This window comes from Puntigrus tetrazona, chromosome 4, assembly GCF_018831695.1.
Source record: "Puntigrus tetrazona isolate hp1 chromosome 4, ASM1883169v1, whole genome shotgun sequence".
NCBI classification, from domain to species: Eukaryota; Metazoa; Chordata; class Actinopteri; order Cypriniformes; family Cyprinidae; genus Puntigrus; species Puntigrus tetrazona.
In genome coordinates this window covers 18,950,727-18,963,835 of record NC_056702.1, presented here as the reverse complement: position 1 = coordinate 18,963,835, position 13,109 = coordinate 18,950,727, and the positions used below count along the sequence as shown (strand labels likewise).

The window sequence follows — 13,109 nt, the reverse complement described above, 5'->3', positions numbered from 1 at the left end:
GCTTTCCAATCTTGTGGCAAACCGTCTTTTGTCGTTTTTTTGGTTATTACTTTGTTAATTTAAGACTTACTTTTGTTACCCCCTTTTTGTTAATTGTGTCACGAAGGCAATTCAATTTCTGCTTAACTCTAGAGACTATTTGAGTGAACTATATATAAGCTTTAATATGCTGTTAGCATTGGTAACTCGGCATGGCTGCGGCCATTCGTGACCTGTTTGAGTGAATGCTGGAGAAGGGGTAGGTAAGTTAGTTTAATTTTAGTTCACTTCATGTTATGTTTAGGTTAGGAGTGACAGCCACCCGTGTACTTTTGTTTTATTAGGTAGTGTAGTTAATTTGGGCGTCGGATACGCTGAAGATCTCAGTTTTGTTTCTACATTCTCTTTCTGTTAGTTAGATTAGTTGGGTGGGGCCTTAGTTATTAGGATCGTTTTTGCTTTTTATATTTTCTTTGATTTGGCGTCACTCATTCTTTTCTCTTCTCTTTTAAGTTTATGAATCTATCTCTTCTTTTTAAAAAGAAACTGTTAAAATAAAAGCAGATTGATTAAACATCTATGTTTGCCTCACGGACATTCTTTATTGCAGTTCTTAGCAGCAGTTGCATCTCACTTAAATGTTACTACATCCCCATTTAACAACTTTTCGTCGTCGGTTGAAGCACAGGATCCGCTGTCTAGTTAGTAAAACCACCTGTGCAGTTCTAGATGCTGTAGCCTCGGTCTGTCAGCTGGATTGCGGGTGAAACACTGGTAAATCAGGTCACGGCATTCTGTAAAGTTTTCAGAGGGAGAGCGCAGGTTAGTCATACTTCTCAAATGTACCAAATTAAATAATCGGGTAAATAATCTTTACACACGTTACTTGCTACACCGAGAGTAAAGAGGTCTGTTGAGTTTACCTGGGGATAAAGTCTGTATGACGGGAGTGCAGTTACACAGTATTTTGTCTTTGCTTTTAAAGGGCAGATATCCATGCAGGATTCGGAAGAGAATCATGCCCACAGCCCAGACATACGCCGGGCCGGCGTGGAACGTGGAATCCCTCATGACCTCAGGTGGGGTGCAGAGCGTTGGTCCTGCAAGAGAAACGTTTTTTAGCATCGAACAATGGCGTTATCAAAAAGGCAACACCGTGATCACAAAACACACCTCGATATTGACTGCTGAGATTGCCCCCGTGGTTGATCAGTTGAGCGTGGCCAAAGTCAATTAGCTTGAGCTCCAAAGTAGTGGGAGTCACTAGGATGTTCCCCGTGTGGATGTCGCCGTGGAAGACCCTTCGGTCGACGCAGTGTTTCAAAGCTTGGATTAACTGGCGGATTAACAAGCATGCTTTCTCTTCATTGATGGGCTTCGTGCGCTTGATGTACTCATTCAAGGTACAGCAAGGTTTAGGGTACTCCATGATGAGCACGACGCTATTTTTTTCCTCAGTCCATTCATGGAATTTGATGACGTTGGGGCATAATGGAGGTTTTCCCAACCTGAGCAACATCGCCACTTCTGCAAGCACGGGTTTGGAATGACCAGCCTAGAGAGAGAGCAAGAGAGAAAAAAAACAATTCACTACTTGGACGATGAACATCATTCTGCTTAGATTTGCACTTAAATCTCTGTTGTCTGTTTCATTTCTGCTTTATGTTAGCTACAGGTATTGACAGCAATAGTCACTCAATCCTTAGATTTGTCAACTTACAAGGTGAAGATAATGGTCACTCTGACGCTTGTGGATGTACTTCACGGCAACCTGTGAATGGCAAAAATGAAGTTAATTTCTCCAAACACATCAAAGGATCTCAACAGTGGATACACATCTCTACATCTGAAGCAAAATGATGATACAAGTCAATAAAATTGCTTTACCGTCGTTTTGTCACCAAATAGGTAGGTTGCCTCATACACCTTGCCATAATTTCCACGTCCTAGAAAATCTCCCAATAAAAAGACAGGTGCTCTACCTGAAAAACAGATAGGAAGAAGTTACAGTACCAGATTTACAGTCTGAATTCTGATTTAAAGCAGAGAAACATAGATAATAATGACTCACCGGATTGCAGATTGATTCCCAAATCCGAAGAATCTGGCTCATGCGGCAATGCTGGATTGGCTGGAGTGGCTGGATTGTCTGGATTGGCTGGAGTGGCTGGATTAGCTGGAGTGGCTGGAGTGGCTGGATTTGCACTGGCCTCTTGCACAGGTGGGGGGGACTGGAGAGCTTCACAGGCCTGGTCAGAACCGGTCTGACAGCTTGGCTCAGGCTCAAAAGAAATGGCACAATCTGCTAAGTCCTCATCACTGTCTGGATCCACCTGTGGTGTCGAACTCCGGACAATCTTCGAGTCACGGCAGAGGAGGAGGTGCTTTACAGCCTTACGGAATCTCCTGAAGAACGCACGGACCGCTTTCCCCTTCCTCCACTTTTTAAGCTTTTCTAAAATGGAGATAAATAATACAACAAAAGTTACATGCAATGAATTACAGCAGCGCGTGGTAATAGAGAACAGATGGTAGAAATAATAGAAACCTAAAGTAACTATGACTCACCATCACCCAGATCAGAACAGGAGGGATCAGCCACAGGTGATGACTCGGAATCGGCCATTTCTACGTCAGGTATTTGCTCGCTCCTGGAGGGACCTGGCACACACGACGACTCTTCACAGACATCTTCACAGACCTGGCCTGGCAGACACATCGGCTCAGGATCTGCGTTGGCCGTCGGTGCGATTCTGGGAGGACTCGGGACAGGCGTCAGCTCTGAATCATCTTGATCCGGCTGTGGTGTAATATTCACCACTCGGTTTGGATCACAGCAAAAGAAAGGACGCTTTACAGCCTTCCATACTCTCCGAAAGACAGCACAGGCTCCTTTCATCTTCTTTCCTTTTGCAGGTTTTTCTAAAATAAAGAAAATCAATGGTAATCTACAGATCTCTGACTACAGATTCGATTTTTGGGAAAGAAAATAATGTTAATAAATGCACCTACAATAACCAGCTCACCTGTTGGGCTGTTCTCCACATCGTTTGAAGGACAAACCTTCACGGGTCCTGCATTATCTGAGCCAACGCTCCCTGAATCTCTTGTTGTTGTTGCCTTGACAGGCTTTTTGTCAGCTGTGTCTTTAATGCTGACAGAGTCAGACATCACGTCTGAAGTAAGACCGATCATCTCCACTCTTTCTCTCTCAACTTCACTAAACTCCATAAAACACTGTTTGATTATATTATAAACCAAAAGGAGTTCGTGTCAGTACAATGTTTATCGACTGAAGCATTCAGTGAGAACAACACCACTTTCCGTCGATACTCTACACTTTCGCGCAAGAAATGCGATTCAAAAAGTTCGAATTCGAACGCGTGGTTTGTGACGTCATACCTCGATGTCACGAGACCGCCGGCCCGCGCGCTTCTTGTTTTGTTTTGAACAGTTCTAAACAGGCGCGTGCTTGAATTTCACAGCCGGCTCCATTCATATATTAAATATAATAGTATAAAAGTATATTGTGACTTAAACACGCTGCACGTAGCGGAACGTAACGTCCGTGCCTAAACGGGTATCGGGCGCGTGAACTTCCTGGGACACGGTAATGTCTTATAGTGTATAACGGTAATATTTTGAATTAATATCACAGTTTTATAACGATTTAACGAAGAGCAGTTCATAATTTTCAAAATAATATTTGTCCGCGACAAATCTGAGGGGTTTGTTAGGTTTACATCGAGATGATAACGGAAATGGTTTTGCTAACGCTAAATTAAATTGGAGATTTTGATGTCCAGAAGCCATTTGAAAGTTTGACTAATTATTTGATAGTTTAAGCATTTTGTCACGCATTCATGATAGATATTGAATATACATTCTAGTAATTTTTGGTACGTCTGATTCATTTACTGTACCTAAATATTTGTATTTTTACGCTTATTCCCTACAGTGTTTATAATAGCATTGTTTCCTTGGTCTATAATTTGTATTTGTACTTAATCACAGGTCACTTTATTTCAATTCAACCTCTCTATGTGATAAGTATTTATTTTTTGTACGTGTCCCCTGTTTTTTCTCAGATGCATCATTCCCTGCAGGTGCCTGAAGATGATCTTCTCTGGTCGACTCAAGAAGATGTGATGACCTGACCGATAAAGAAATGGCCAAATTCTTGGTAAGTCGAGCTCATCGCTGTACAACAATCCTTGCCGTATCGGAAATCTCAAAATATTATTTTATTTTGAGCTAGAGCTGCTTTACAGCACACTTTAGATTTGCCTAAAGGTTGCGTTACACACTTGAAGATCTACCTAATGTAATCAGAGAGAGGAAGAAAACACATATATTTGGTAACACTTATATTTTACTTAATGCATTACTAATAAGGTGTTACTGCAGAATTAATAGGCAATTCTTTTTCTAATACTGTTGTTGTTACACAGCAGGAAATAGAAACTTGGCTGATAGGACGCAGTTATTGCATGGATGGAGCGAGAACAATGTAAGCATCTAAAATACTTTCACACAGTTCAGATGAATGGTAAAAATCGCCTCCTTTAACAGCGCAGTTAAACCAAATGTATGACTTTAAAATAAGTTCAACACTAAAAAAAACATTGTAATAAGACGTTTGTTACGTGCATCTGGCTTATAGATCAACCGCTTTTTCTGTGCGCGCACTTTAGATGTGTGAGAATATTATTCTCGATATTCAAACGATACGATGTGAACACGTGCAGTGCATTTTATTCATATCCATACCGCTTTGCTCCAAAATCACTATAGAACACCGTTGCAGTTTTATTATTCATGAGTCCAAGCATCTCTGTCTGCACGCTATTCAGCTATAGTTATATCTGATGCATTTGTCCATGTAAGGGATTTTCTGATTCTCACACATGAAAGAAACATTACAGTACATGGGCGATATAGTAACTTGTAGTTTTTCAGCAAACTACTTTTTACTCTTAAAGCGGACGTACACGGTGCGATTCTGAAGGTCAGAACGTCATGAGCCCTCGCACGTGTCACGGTTGGTTTTATTTGAAACTCGTAGACTGTGTCATAAAAGAAAGAATTCAGAAGACATTCAGTCAAATTAAATTGAACCGGTTAACCCTGGGTTGCCTGTTTGACGGAAAACACAGCGTATTTTATTTCTGTCATGGAAGCTAGCAAAGGAAAGGGGACTGAGCGGGAATCTGGCAACCTGCGTGTGCATCAAGTCTAAAGTAAGACATCTCCAATATTTTGAATTTGTACTGCAATACCTAGTTCAACCACTTTCTTTTACCCAATTTGTTGCTGTTCTCACAAAACACTGTTTTTCCAGCCAGATGCAGACTATATTCTCAGCAATGTTGCTCCTGAAATGAGAGAGAAAACTACTTTCAGGACTTCTGTCAAGAAATTGAATGTGGAGGTAGGTTTTGTGTTGTATTGTAAGTTTTATTGTTAATCTTAATGGGACGGTTTATCCAAAATTAAAATCTACTAATCAAGCTACTCAATTTTAAGCTGTGCAATATAACGACTTTGCTTTATCAAAAATGAAATATTGAACTGGGATAGAGAAAAAGAGACTATTTTAATATTAAAACATATAATGATATTCTACGGAATATTGTGTGCTTATAATTTTATAGCAACAGTTTGGACAGGACCCTTTTCATTTCTAACATGACAAGGCCTCTATGGTTAAAAAAGAAAAGCTTGAACGTGACTTTAAATGCAGTCCTTGAGCCAAAAACTCACCATTAAACGCCAAGGTGTTCACCAAGAGGGTAAAAAACTATGGAAATGTAAGTTATCAGACGTTAGTGAGTTTGTGTCAGCTTTTGCAAATTATAGGATCTGGAAACCAGTGAAGGTTTGAATTCTCCCAGCGTTGATTGTACCTCCAGAAAGGAAAGAATCAGATTTGGAGACCAGCGGAGGTTTGACCTCTACCAGCTAAACGTGGGCTTCAACATCTGAAGAGAGGGAGATGATCGATCTGCTGGCTGAACTTCAGGCCGCGACAGTTCTCAAAGGTTAGAGAAGTTTACTTAAACACTTAAAATGTTTTAAACAAGGAGTATAATTCATTGTTTGATTGATCATACACACTCACTTACATACATGCTTTTCACAGACAGCCTTTTACTGAAGACATCCCATCACGGTTTTCCCAATTTAGGGATTTATACTACATGTGCTCCTTTCATGTAAGATGTATTCCCATCAGGAGCGGTGGAATGAGGGAAGCACAATGCTCAGGTACCAACACTGAATTTATGCAACATTATATTTAAGATTACCATTTCAAAGCAAAAAAACTAATATTTTACTTTCCAGGGCACTTACTAACCTGCACATGGTCAGGCTGACAGGCTACAGCAAGAATCTGAATGCTAAGCTCTTGTCTACGTTGAAGACCTGCATTGAATCTCTCAATCCTGATGTCTTGGGAGACCATCAGCAAGTGAGGGAGATGATGACTGGGTATTCATGCTCAAATGTATTACTTTCAGACTTTTATTCTTATCATCTCTTATTTCTGGTTCCTGATGGTTTGCCTGTCCCATCTGAAAGATGAGGGCGAGTTCCAGCTTCGCCGACTCCACATTTGCAACAGGTAGCATCACGCGTCCACACCTGCATTCAGACTCAAACATTACATGCGTTGCTGATGTTCTTCTGCCGATTAAGCTGTGGCTGTGTGAGGAGCTTCAGAGAGGACTCCAACTACCTCTCACTGATCAGTCCTCAAAGAATCCTCACTGACAACCTGCGGCAATACTTCAAAGTGAGTGATGTTAATTAAATCACATCAGAAGGAGTATGCAACTTCTGATTGGCTGACATCTGTGTTTGTTTTCTCTAGGCATCTTCATTTGAATGCTCCTGCAGTGAGTGTCTCATCTGGGCAGCAGTTAGTATTGTGGTAAGACATTCTTCCCGTTGTTTTATTGACTTAGTCACTCATTCAGCATCAGACTAAAGTTGGTCTCTCCTGGAATGCAGTGACACCAGTATCAAAAGAACCAGATGGTCAAAAGCATCAAGTAACATGGCCATGAACGGATACATGCTCTTCCATGTGAAGAGGTAAATGTTAGCATAGTACTAGTGCTAAAATAATGTTCAGAGCTCAGTTTGTGTGTAGAATGATTGTTGTTTTGTGCCTATAGCTCAGCTGCAGCATGTTGATGCTGTTTTATAGAGGAAAGGAACAACTTCCAAAGTCAAAAATTGGACTAGAGAAGATGCTTCCGTGGTTTCTCCAGTCTCCAAGAACTCATCCGCCTTCCACGATTAGTACTGGAATCTGGAACCTTTTTAAAATAGCGAGACACTTTATAAAGGAGGACAAGTGACATTTCAAAAGTTTCATAACACGGGAATCTTCTTGCGCAACAATAATAGTCCAAAAGAATGGATCGGTTTCATTCAAAGTCAAGCCAAAAGCTAAATGTGGCTATAAACGTTATATGCACTGTGTCCACTGCAAGTGGATGTTTTTGTGGAGTTGTGGAGACATATGAAGAGATGCTCATCTAAACCAATCAACACCATGGCAGGAAGTGAGTTCTTGACCTTGCAGCACTGGTAACATCTGCAGGCTCTAGAACTGAAGATGGCATGCTTAAAATGTTTCATATGCATGACATTAAGGTTTCAGATGTTGTTCACAATGACTTTTGCCTGTTTCCAGTCTATTCATAGCAAACATGATGTATCAAAGCATGAGTATATACAGCAAATAACCTGCCTAACCTATTCTTATACTTTATGAAGGTCATTGAGATGGTAAAGGAGACAGCATGATTTGACTAAAATAAGAACTTGCTTTGAAAAGCTGTTAAAAGTAAATGACATTTTACGTCGTCATGTCCTCAAGGCTGGAGATGAGAACCTCATTAAATCGTCATCAGCATCCCAGCAACGTTATCAAACAAAATGGTCTATTAGTAGTATATTTCACACTGTGCTCTGAGTACCCATGAGTGATTTGAAGTAGAAGACATCCAAAAACTTCACAAGCATCTTGACAAATGTGCAGAATTGGCAACTGCAGAAGTGAAGTAGGAGGCAACAGTGCAGAACGTTTCCACTCGAAGGAGAACCAAATTGTTGAGAAACCTCACAGGAGCACCCCAAAACTGAAAGGATATGTGGTCTGTACATTAATTATTTTAAATTGATGTATAATAACGATTGCTAAATAAGACACAATATGTCATGTCTCTAAAGGTAACTCTAAACCTAATAGAATAAATTAAACTTGAATTACAATGTGACATTATTTTGCTTTTGACACAGTTAACCACCAGATCCTCCTGTGCACCCTCATAAAGATGGGCATCTCAGGAACAATGCACGCCTGTGGTTAAAGTCGCACCTCTCAGGTAAGTTCCTTCACGTGTCTTTGATGATTCAGGTTTCTAATACCCCCAGCATGAACCGGGTGCTAGTTCAGAGCCGGTGCTTTTGCTTGTTTGAAATTAGTTCGACTGGCGAGCTTCAAAAGAAACGTTTTCCACTGGCTAGAGAGCACCGGTGCCAAATACTCACACGTCTGGCACCAGTGTATCCAGAACAACCCTAAACTGCGAAAACTTTTTTTATGCAAAGAAAAATAACAGCTTTTTTCAAAAATTCGGCACTGGACCACCATTTTGGAGAGTATTCGCAGAATGAAAACTACACAGCAAAAAATCCAGGGTTAAATTAACTCCCACAGAGTTGATTTCAACACTTTTTCTGAGTTTATATAGCTCCACACTCTCTGGTGTTAAATTAACACTTTTAAAATAACACTAAAAGAGAAACACTCTCAAGTAAAAAAAAAAGAACCTTTCAGATGAAATTGCATGAAGTCAAACCACCCTTCAATGCAATCCAGCTTCATGTACTTCTGCTGTTTGTTCTACTTTATCTGGACCAACGTTTTACCTGGAACATGCAAAAGACTTTGACATTGTAAATTGTTTTAAATGCGCTCTATTCTATATATAATCACTTTAAGTTTGTAAAACTAATGTTTTTGGGCGGCGATTTGAACTGCGTGGGCAGAGTCTAATTACATCTTTACAGAGTTGTTTTAACACTGATAATCAACTCCAACACCAAATGCCATTTTACTCTAAATGTGTTAAAATTACTCTTTCTGTGTTAAAATTAACTCAAGATGTTTAACACCGAAATTTCAACTCTCCAATTTTTGCTGTGTACATACACTCTTCTGTGTCATCTGCAATTCTAGGAAACGTGTATTTATACTTTAATTTGAATGAAACCAGTGTATCTGTATTTTGTGGCTGTCACGGGATCAAGGACAGTTTTGGTGCACTTTTTGGTTCTAGCCTGATGCGGAGCAGTTCTGCCAGGATTTTCTTCACCAGGAACAGTTCACTTGGAGGACCACGTGAGCAATGCAGTGATGCATGGAGGTATGGATAAATCTATTTGTAGGTAGAATGATGAGGTGAATGCTTTTTAGTGGACATTATCTCTCTGTACAGGACCTTCATATATCACTTGCGACCTGTACTGCACCTGTGAAGACTGGTGGCAATGTGTTTGTACTGGACCACAAACATGGAACCCATTGACAATTTGTTACATAAACACCATGGGAAGAAAGGACATCCTTAGGATGGGTGAATCAAGAAAACCAGAAATAAACTAAAGATGGACATCACCCTGGAAATGAACATAAATGAATTCTTAAAGAACTTTACAGAAGTTTTGTATTCTGAAAGAGGGAAAAACAAGTTGTGGACGTGAGCAGATGGGAAATGTAGCATGGAATAAAGCGTAGGAGGTGAATTCAGATTGATTGAGACATTTTCTGTCATTGAAATGACTTGGAAAAAAAAATCCCAATCAATCTGAATTCACCCATACTTTTGTTGCGTAACAGGTCATTGATCCACAGATCTTCGGTGAGCCTCCTCTGTCAGATGAAGCAAGGTAGGCGTCCATATTCTTCGCCCACATCTGATGTCAAGCTGACTGTCACGGCATTCATTACTGTAACAATCTCTGAGAAAAACAAACATTTGACAAGTCTGTTTTAAGAATACATTTGAATGAATTGTTTTTATGCATTCAAATGATTAGACATGCTAAAACAGAGAACCTGATAACAATAAAATACACTCCTGAACGAAATCTCACAAGTAATCTCATTTCGCGCTGGTGGATTGTAATCTGTATTGCTTGAGAATGCCAAAAGAAGAAACAGGAGCGCGAGACAAAAAATAGAGAGCAGCTCATTTATTGAAAACTGAATTTAAACAGTCACATCAAGGGATGTTTTGGATTTCATTGTGAACACTCATGTGAATATGAACGGATTTTCTCTATTGAGAACTTGAGGTTTCAAGGTTTCCCTTTTTAGCGAAACATTTTGATTAGCAGCTGAAATCTCCCACTAATGTGGACTTCGAAGTTTCCTTGTTAACTCTTTCCACACTGCTGGAAGGTAAAAGGCATACAGCATGACATCTCACATGGGTTTTGAGGCGTCCTTTTCGAGTAAAACTACTTCCACACAGTTTGCAGGCGTAAGGTTTCTCTCCAGTATGACTTCTAATGTGGCTGTTGAGGGTTCCTTTTTGAGTGAAACCTAGTCCACACTGAGGGCAGACAAAAGGTTTCTCTCCGGTATGAATTCTGTTGTGCATATTGAGGGCCCCTTTTTTAACGAAACTTTTCGCACACTGTTGGCAGGCGTAAGGCTTCTCCCCGTTGTGGATTCTCAAATGGATATCAAGGCTTTCCTTTTTAGTAAAACGCTTTGCACATTGTCGGCAGCTGAATTCGCTCTCTCGAGCGTGAGCGCTCACGTGGACTTTGAGATTCCCTTTTTGACAGAAACTCTTTCCACACTGTTGGCAGGTGTAGGGCTTCTCACCAGTGTGGATTCTCAAATGGATTTCGAGGCTTTCTTTTTTGGTAAAACTTCTCCCACACAGTTGGCAGCTGAAATGTCTCTCTGCGGAGTGAACGCTCATGTGGACTTTGAGATTTCCTTTTTGACAGAAACTCTTTCCACACTGTGGGCAGGTGTAAGGCTTCTCTCCGCTGTGTATTCTCATATGGTTTTTAAGGTCTCCGTTTTGTATAAAACTACTTCCACACAGTTTGCAGGAGTAGGTCTTCTCTTCGGTGTGAATTCTAATGTGCCTGTTAAGGGTTCCTTTTTGAGTGAAGCTCAGTCCACATCGAGAGCAGGTGTGAGGTTTCTCTCCCGTGTGAGTTCTTAAGTGAATGTTAAGGGTTCTTTGTTTATTAAAACTCTTTCCACACTGTTGGCAACCGAAGTGACTCCTAGTTACTTTCTTTTCTAAAGTCCATTTAGGTAATTGCGAGCAACTAAGATGTTCTCCAGTAAAATCTTTCTTAAACCGATCTTTGCCTTCCGTTTCATTTAGTTCTTCACTTCTTTCTTCTAGCGGGTCTAAAGCAGAAAGAGACCAATACAAGTTAGTTCTGTTTTAACACATAGCAACATGTTAGCTTGAGACTTAATTCTTTGAGAGAATGGTTCAGATAACCAGCTCATCAGAGGAGAGCTCAATGCATGCACCGTGTTTGATATGTATTTATCTTACAAATGTATTTAAATTAATTTATTTAAAGGTTTAGTTTAAAAGCTGCTCATGCTACATGTGTGTAGCATATTTGTTCGTATCTTCATCAAAATGTTTCTTGATCAATTTTAGAAATTTGGACAAGTATTTTCTCTACTGTAGAACAACGTAAAATAATACACCCATGAAGTATTAAATTTAATTTATTTTATCATGCAATTGTTTTACAATATAAGGCTATTACTCAATCTGAAACAAATTATATATTTAACCAAATGGTGATTTAACCATAGTTTTAAAAGCTTAAAATAGAGGTATTTTCAGTTAACAGGTTAAAGGGTCGATTTTGATGTTAATATCTCATGCTGTTGATTCTGACCGTATTTTCATTTTCATATTGTGTTTGTAGTTTCATAGAGAGCTTCAGAGACCCAGGAGAAACCCATCAGTTAACATCAGAGTGAATTTATGAATTAAATAATAATGCAATTAAATTTTGACCAAACAGGCCTATTTCTCAGACATTGTCATAGTTCAATAATTATTAGCCTTCAAAACATTCAATTTAGAAATGTCTAAGTATTTTTACGGAGCGTCTGATTCCTGTGCGTGATTCAAATGCTCTGATACAGCCACCCAAATTTAAAAGCTGTGCTCAGGTAACGAAGGTTTGACGAACATTTTTATTGAGCGGCTTTCAGAATGAAAACCAACCTGTTTGTTCCTCTGTGTCTTCATGTTTGACTGTCAATGTTTCTTCAGTCTTCATTTCTTCACTCTCCTCTTTAATAACCTCCATCTTTGTTCGTTCCTCAGTATCTTCATGTTTGACTGCAAACGTTTCTTCAATCTTAATGCCTTCTCTCTCCTCTTTAATAACCACCATTTTTACTTGTTCCTCAGTATCTTCATGTTTGACTGTGAATGTTTCTTCAATCTTAACGTCTTCACTCTCCTGTTTAATGAACACCATCTTTATAACGGTGTCACATCGATCTCAGCTGCTTCAGTTTGCTGTGTGTTTGGACAAGAAAAGAGAATAATTGGCATAAAATCAAACCAGCTCCAGTTTAGCAGTCAGTGGTGTAGTTAACGGCCTCACATTGCCTACCGAGACAAATAAACAACTAAAACCAAGACTCAAATGAATTGAGGTACATTTAAGTTACATGTAAAGTTCATCCCTCTGTGTTTCGAGCGATTCAAAACAGAGAATCGTTTCAGCTGACTCGGATCCCCAAAAGACTCGGTTTCTTCATCACTCGCCAGCGACCGAATTGCATTCAATAGCGACCAATGAGCTTCACGTCGCAAACAAACAGTATCATAGTAAGCGTTAAAATGCCAAAACCACAAACCTTTCTTCAGCTGAAACCACGCGCGCGCACGACGCGTCTCCACTTCCTCCGACGTCAGCGTCAGCTGGAGCTCCGCCCACCGAGCGACCGGCAGCGAGAAATTCACTAAAACCCGTCTTTGAGGAGAAAAGTTGTTGCGCGTTATACTGTGCTAGCAGACGCAACAAGTATTTGGAGGTAT

General features: G+C 40.0%; 2 protein-coding genes and 1 long non-coding RNA gene across 5 annotated transcripts; 1 reads left to right on the top strand and 2 right to left on the bottom strand.

The window, feature by feature from the left end:
* Nucleotides 1-861: 861 nt before the first annotated feature.
* Nucleotides 862-3,174, bottom strand: LOC122342236. The gene is made up of 7 exons (XM_043236046.1): nt 3,006-3,174; nt 2,548-2,901; nt 2,186-2,434; nt 1,867-1,961; nt 1,700-1,750; nt 1,153-1,534; nt 862-1,079 (listed from the first exon to the last, which is right to left on the bottom strand). Exons 1-7 carry the CDS (start codon nt 3,172-3,174, stop codon nt 862-864), a joined length of 1,518 nt encoding a protein of 505 aa, XP_043091981.1.
* Nucleotides 3,175-5,787: 2,613 nt separating this feature from the next.
* On the top strand, nt 5,788-7,618 carry LOC122343185. The gene is made up of 8 exons (XR_006250707.1): nt 5,788-6,020; nt 6,122-6,246; nt 6,325-6,451; nt 6,562-6,604; nt 6,679-6,775; nt 6,854-6,913; nt 6,994-7,077; nt 7,161-7,618. It is a non-coding gene; the product is annotated as an uncharacterized LOC122343185 (long non-coding RNA).
* Nucleotides 7,619-10,236: 2,618 nt separating this feature from the next.
* On the bottom strand, nt 10,237-13,109 carry LOC122343037 (gastrula zinc finger protein XlCGF57.1-like). 3 transcript variants are annotated; one of them, XM_043237335.1, is made up of 3 exons: nt 12,929-13,109; nt 12,285-12,584; nt 10,237-11,437 (listed from the first exon to the last, which is right to left on the bottom strand). In XM_043237335.1, exons 2-3 carry the CDS (start codon nt 12,541-12,543, stop codon nt 10,389-10,391), a joined length of 1,308 nt encoding a protein of 435 aa, XP_043093270.1. In that variant the 5' UTR covers nt 12,544-12,584; nt 12,929-13,109; the 3' UTR covers nt 10,237-10,388. The 3 variants fall into 3 exon arrangements, with proteins under 3 accessions (XP_043093270.1, XP_043093272.1, XP_043093271.1); XM_043237337.1 differs by lacking the exon at nt 12,929-13,109 and adding an exon at nt 12,682-12,912; XM_043237336.1 differs by lacking the exon at nt 12,929-13,109 and adding an exon at nt 12,740-12,912.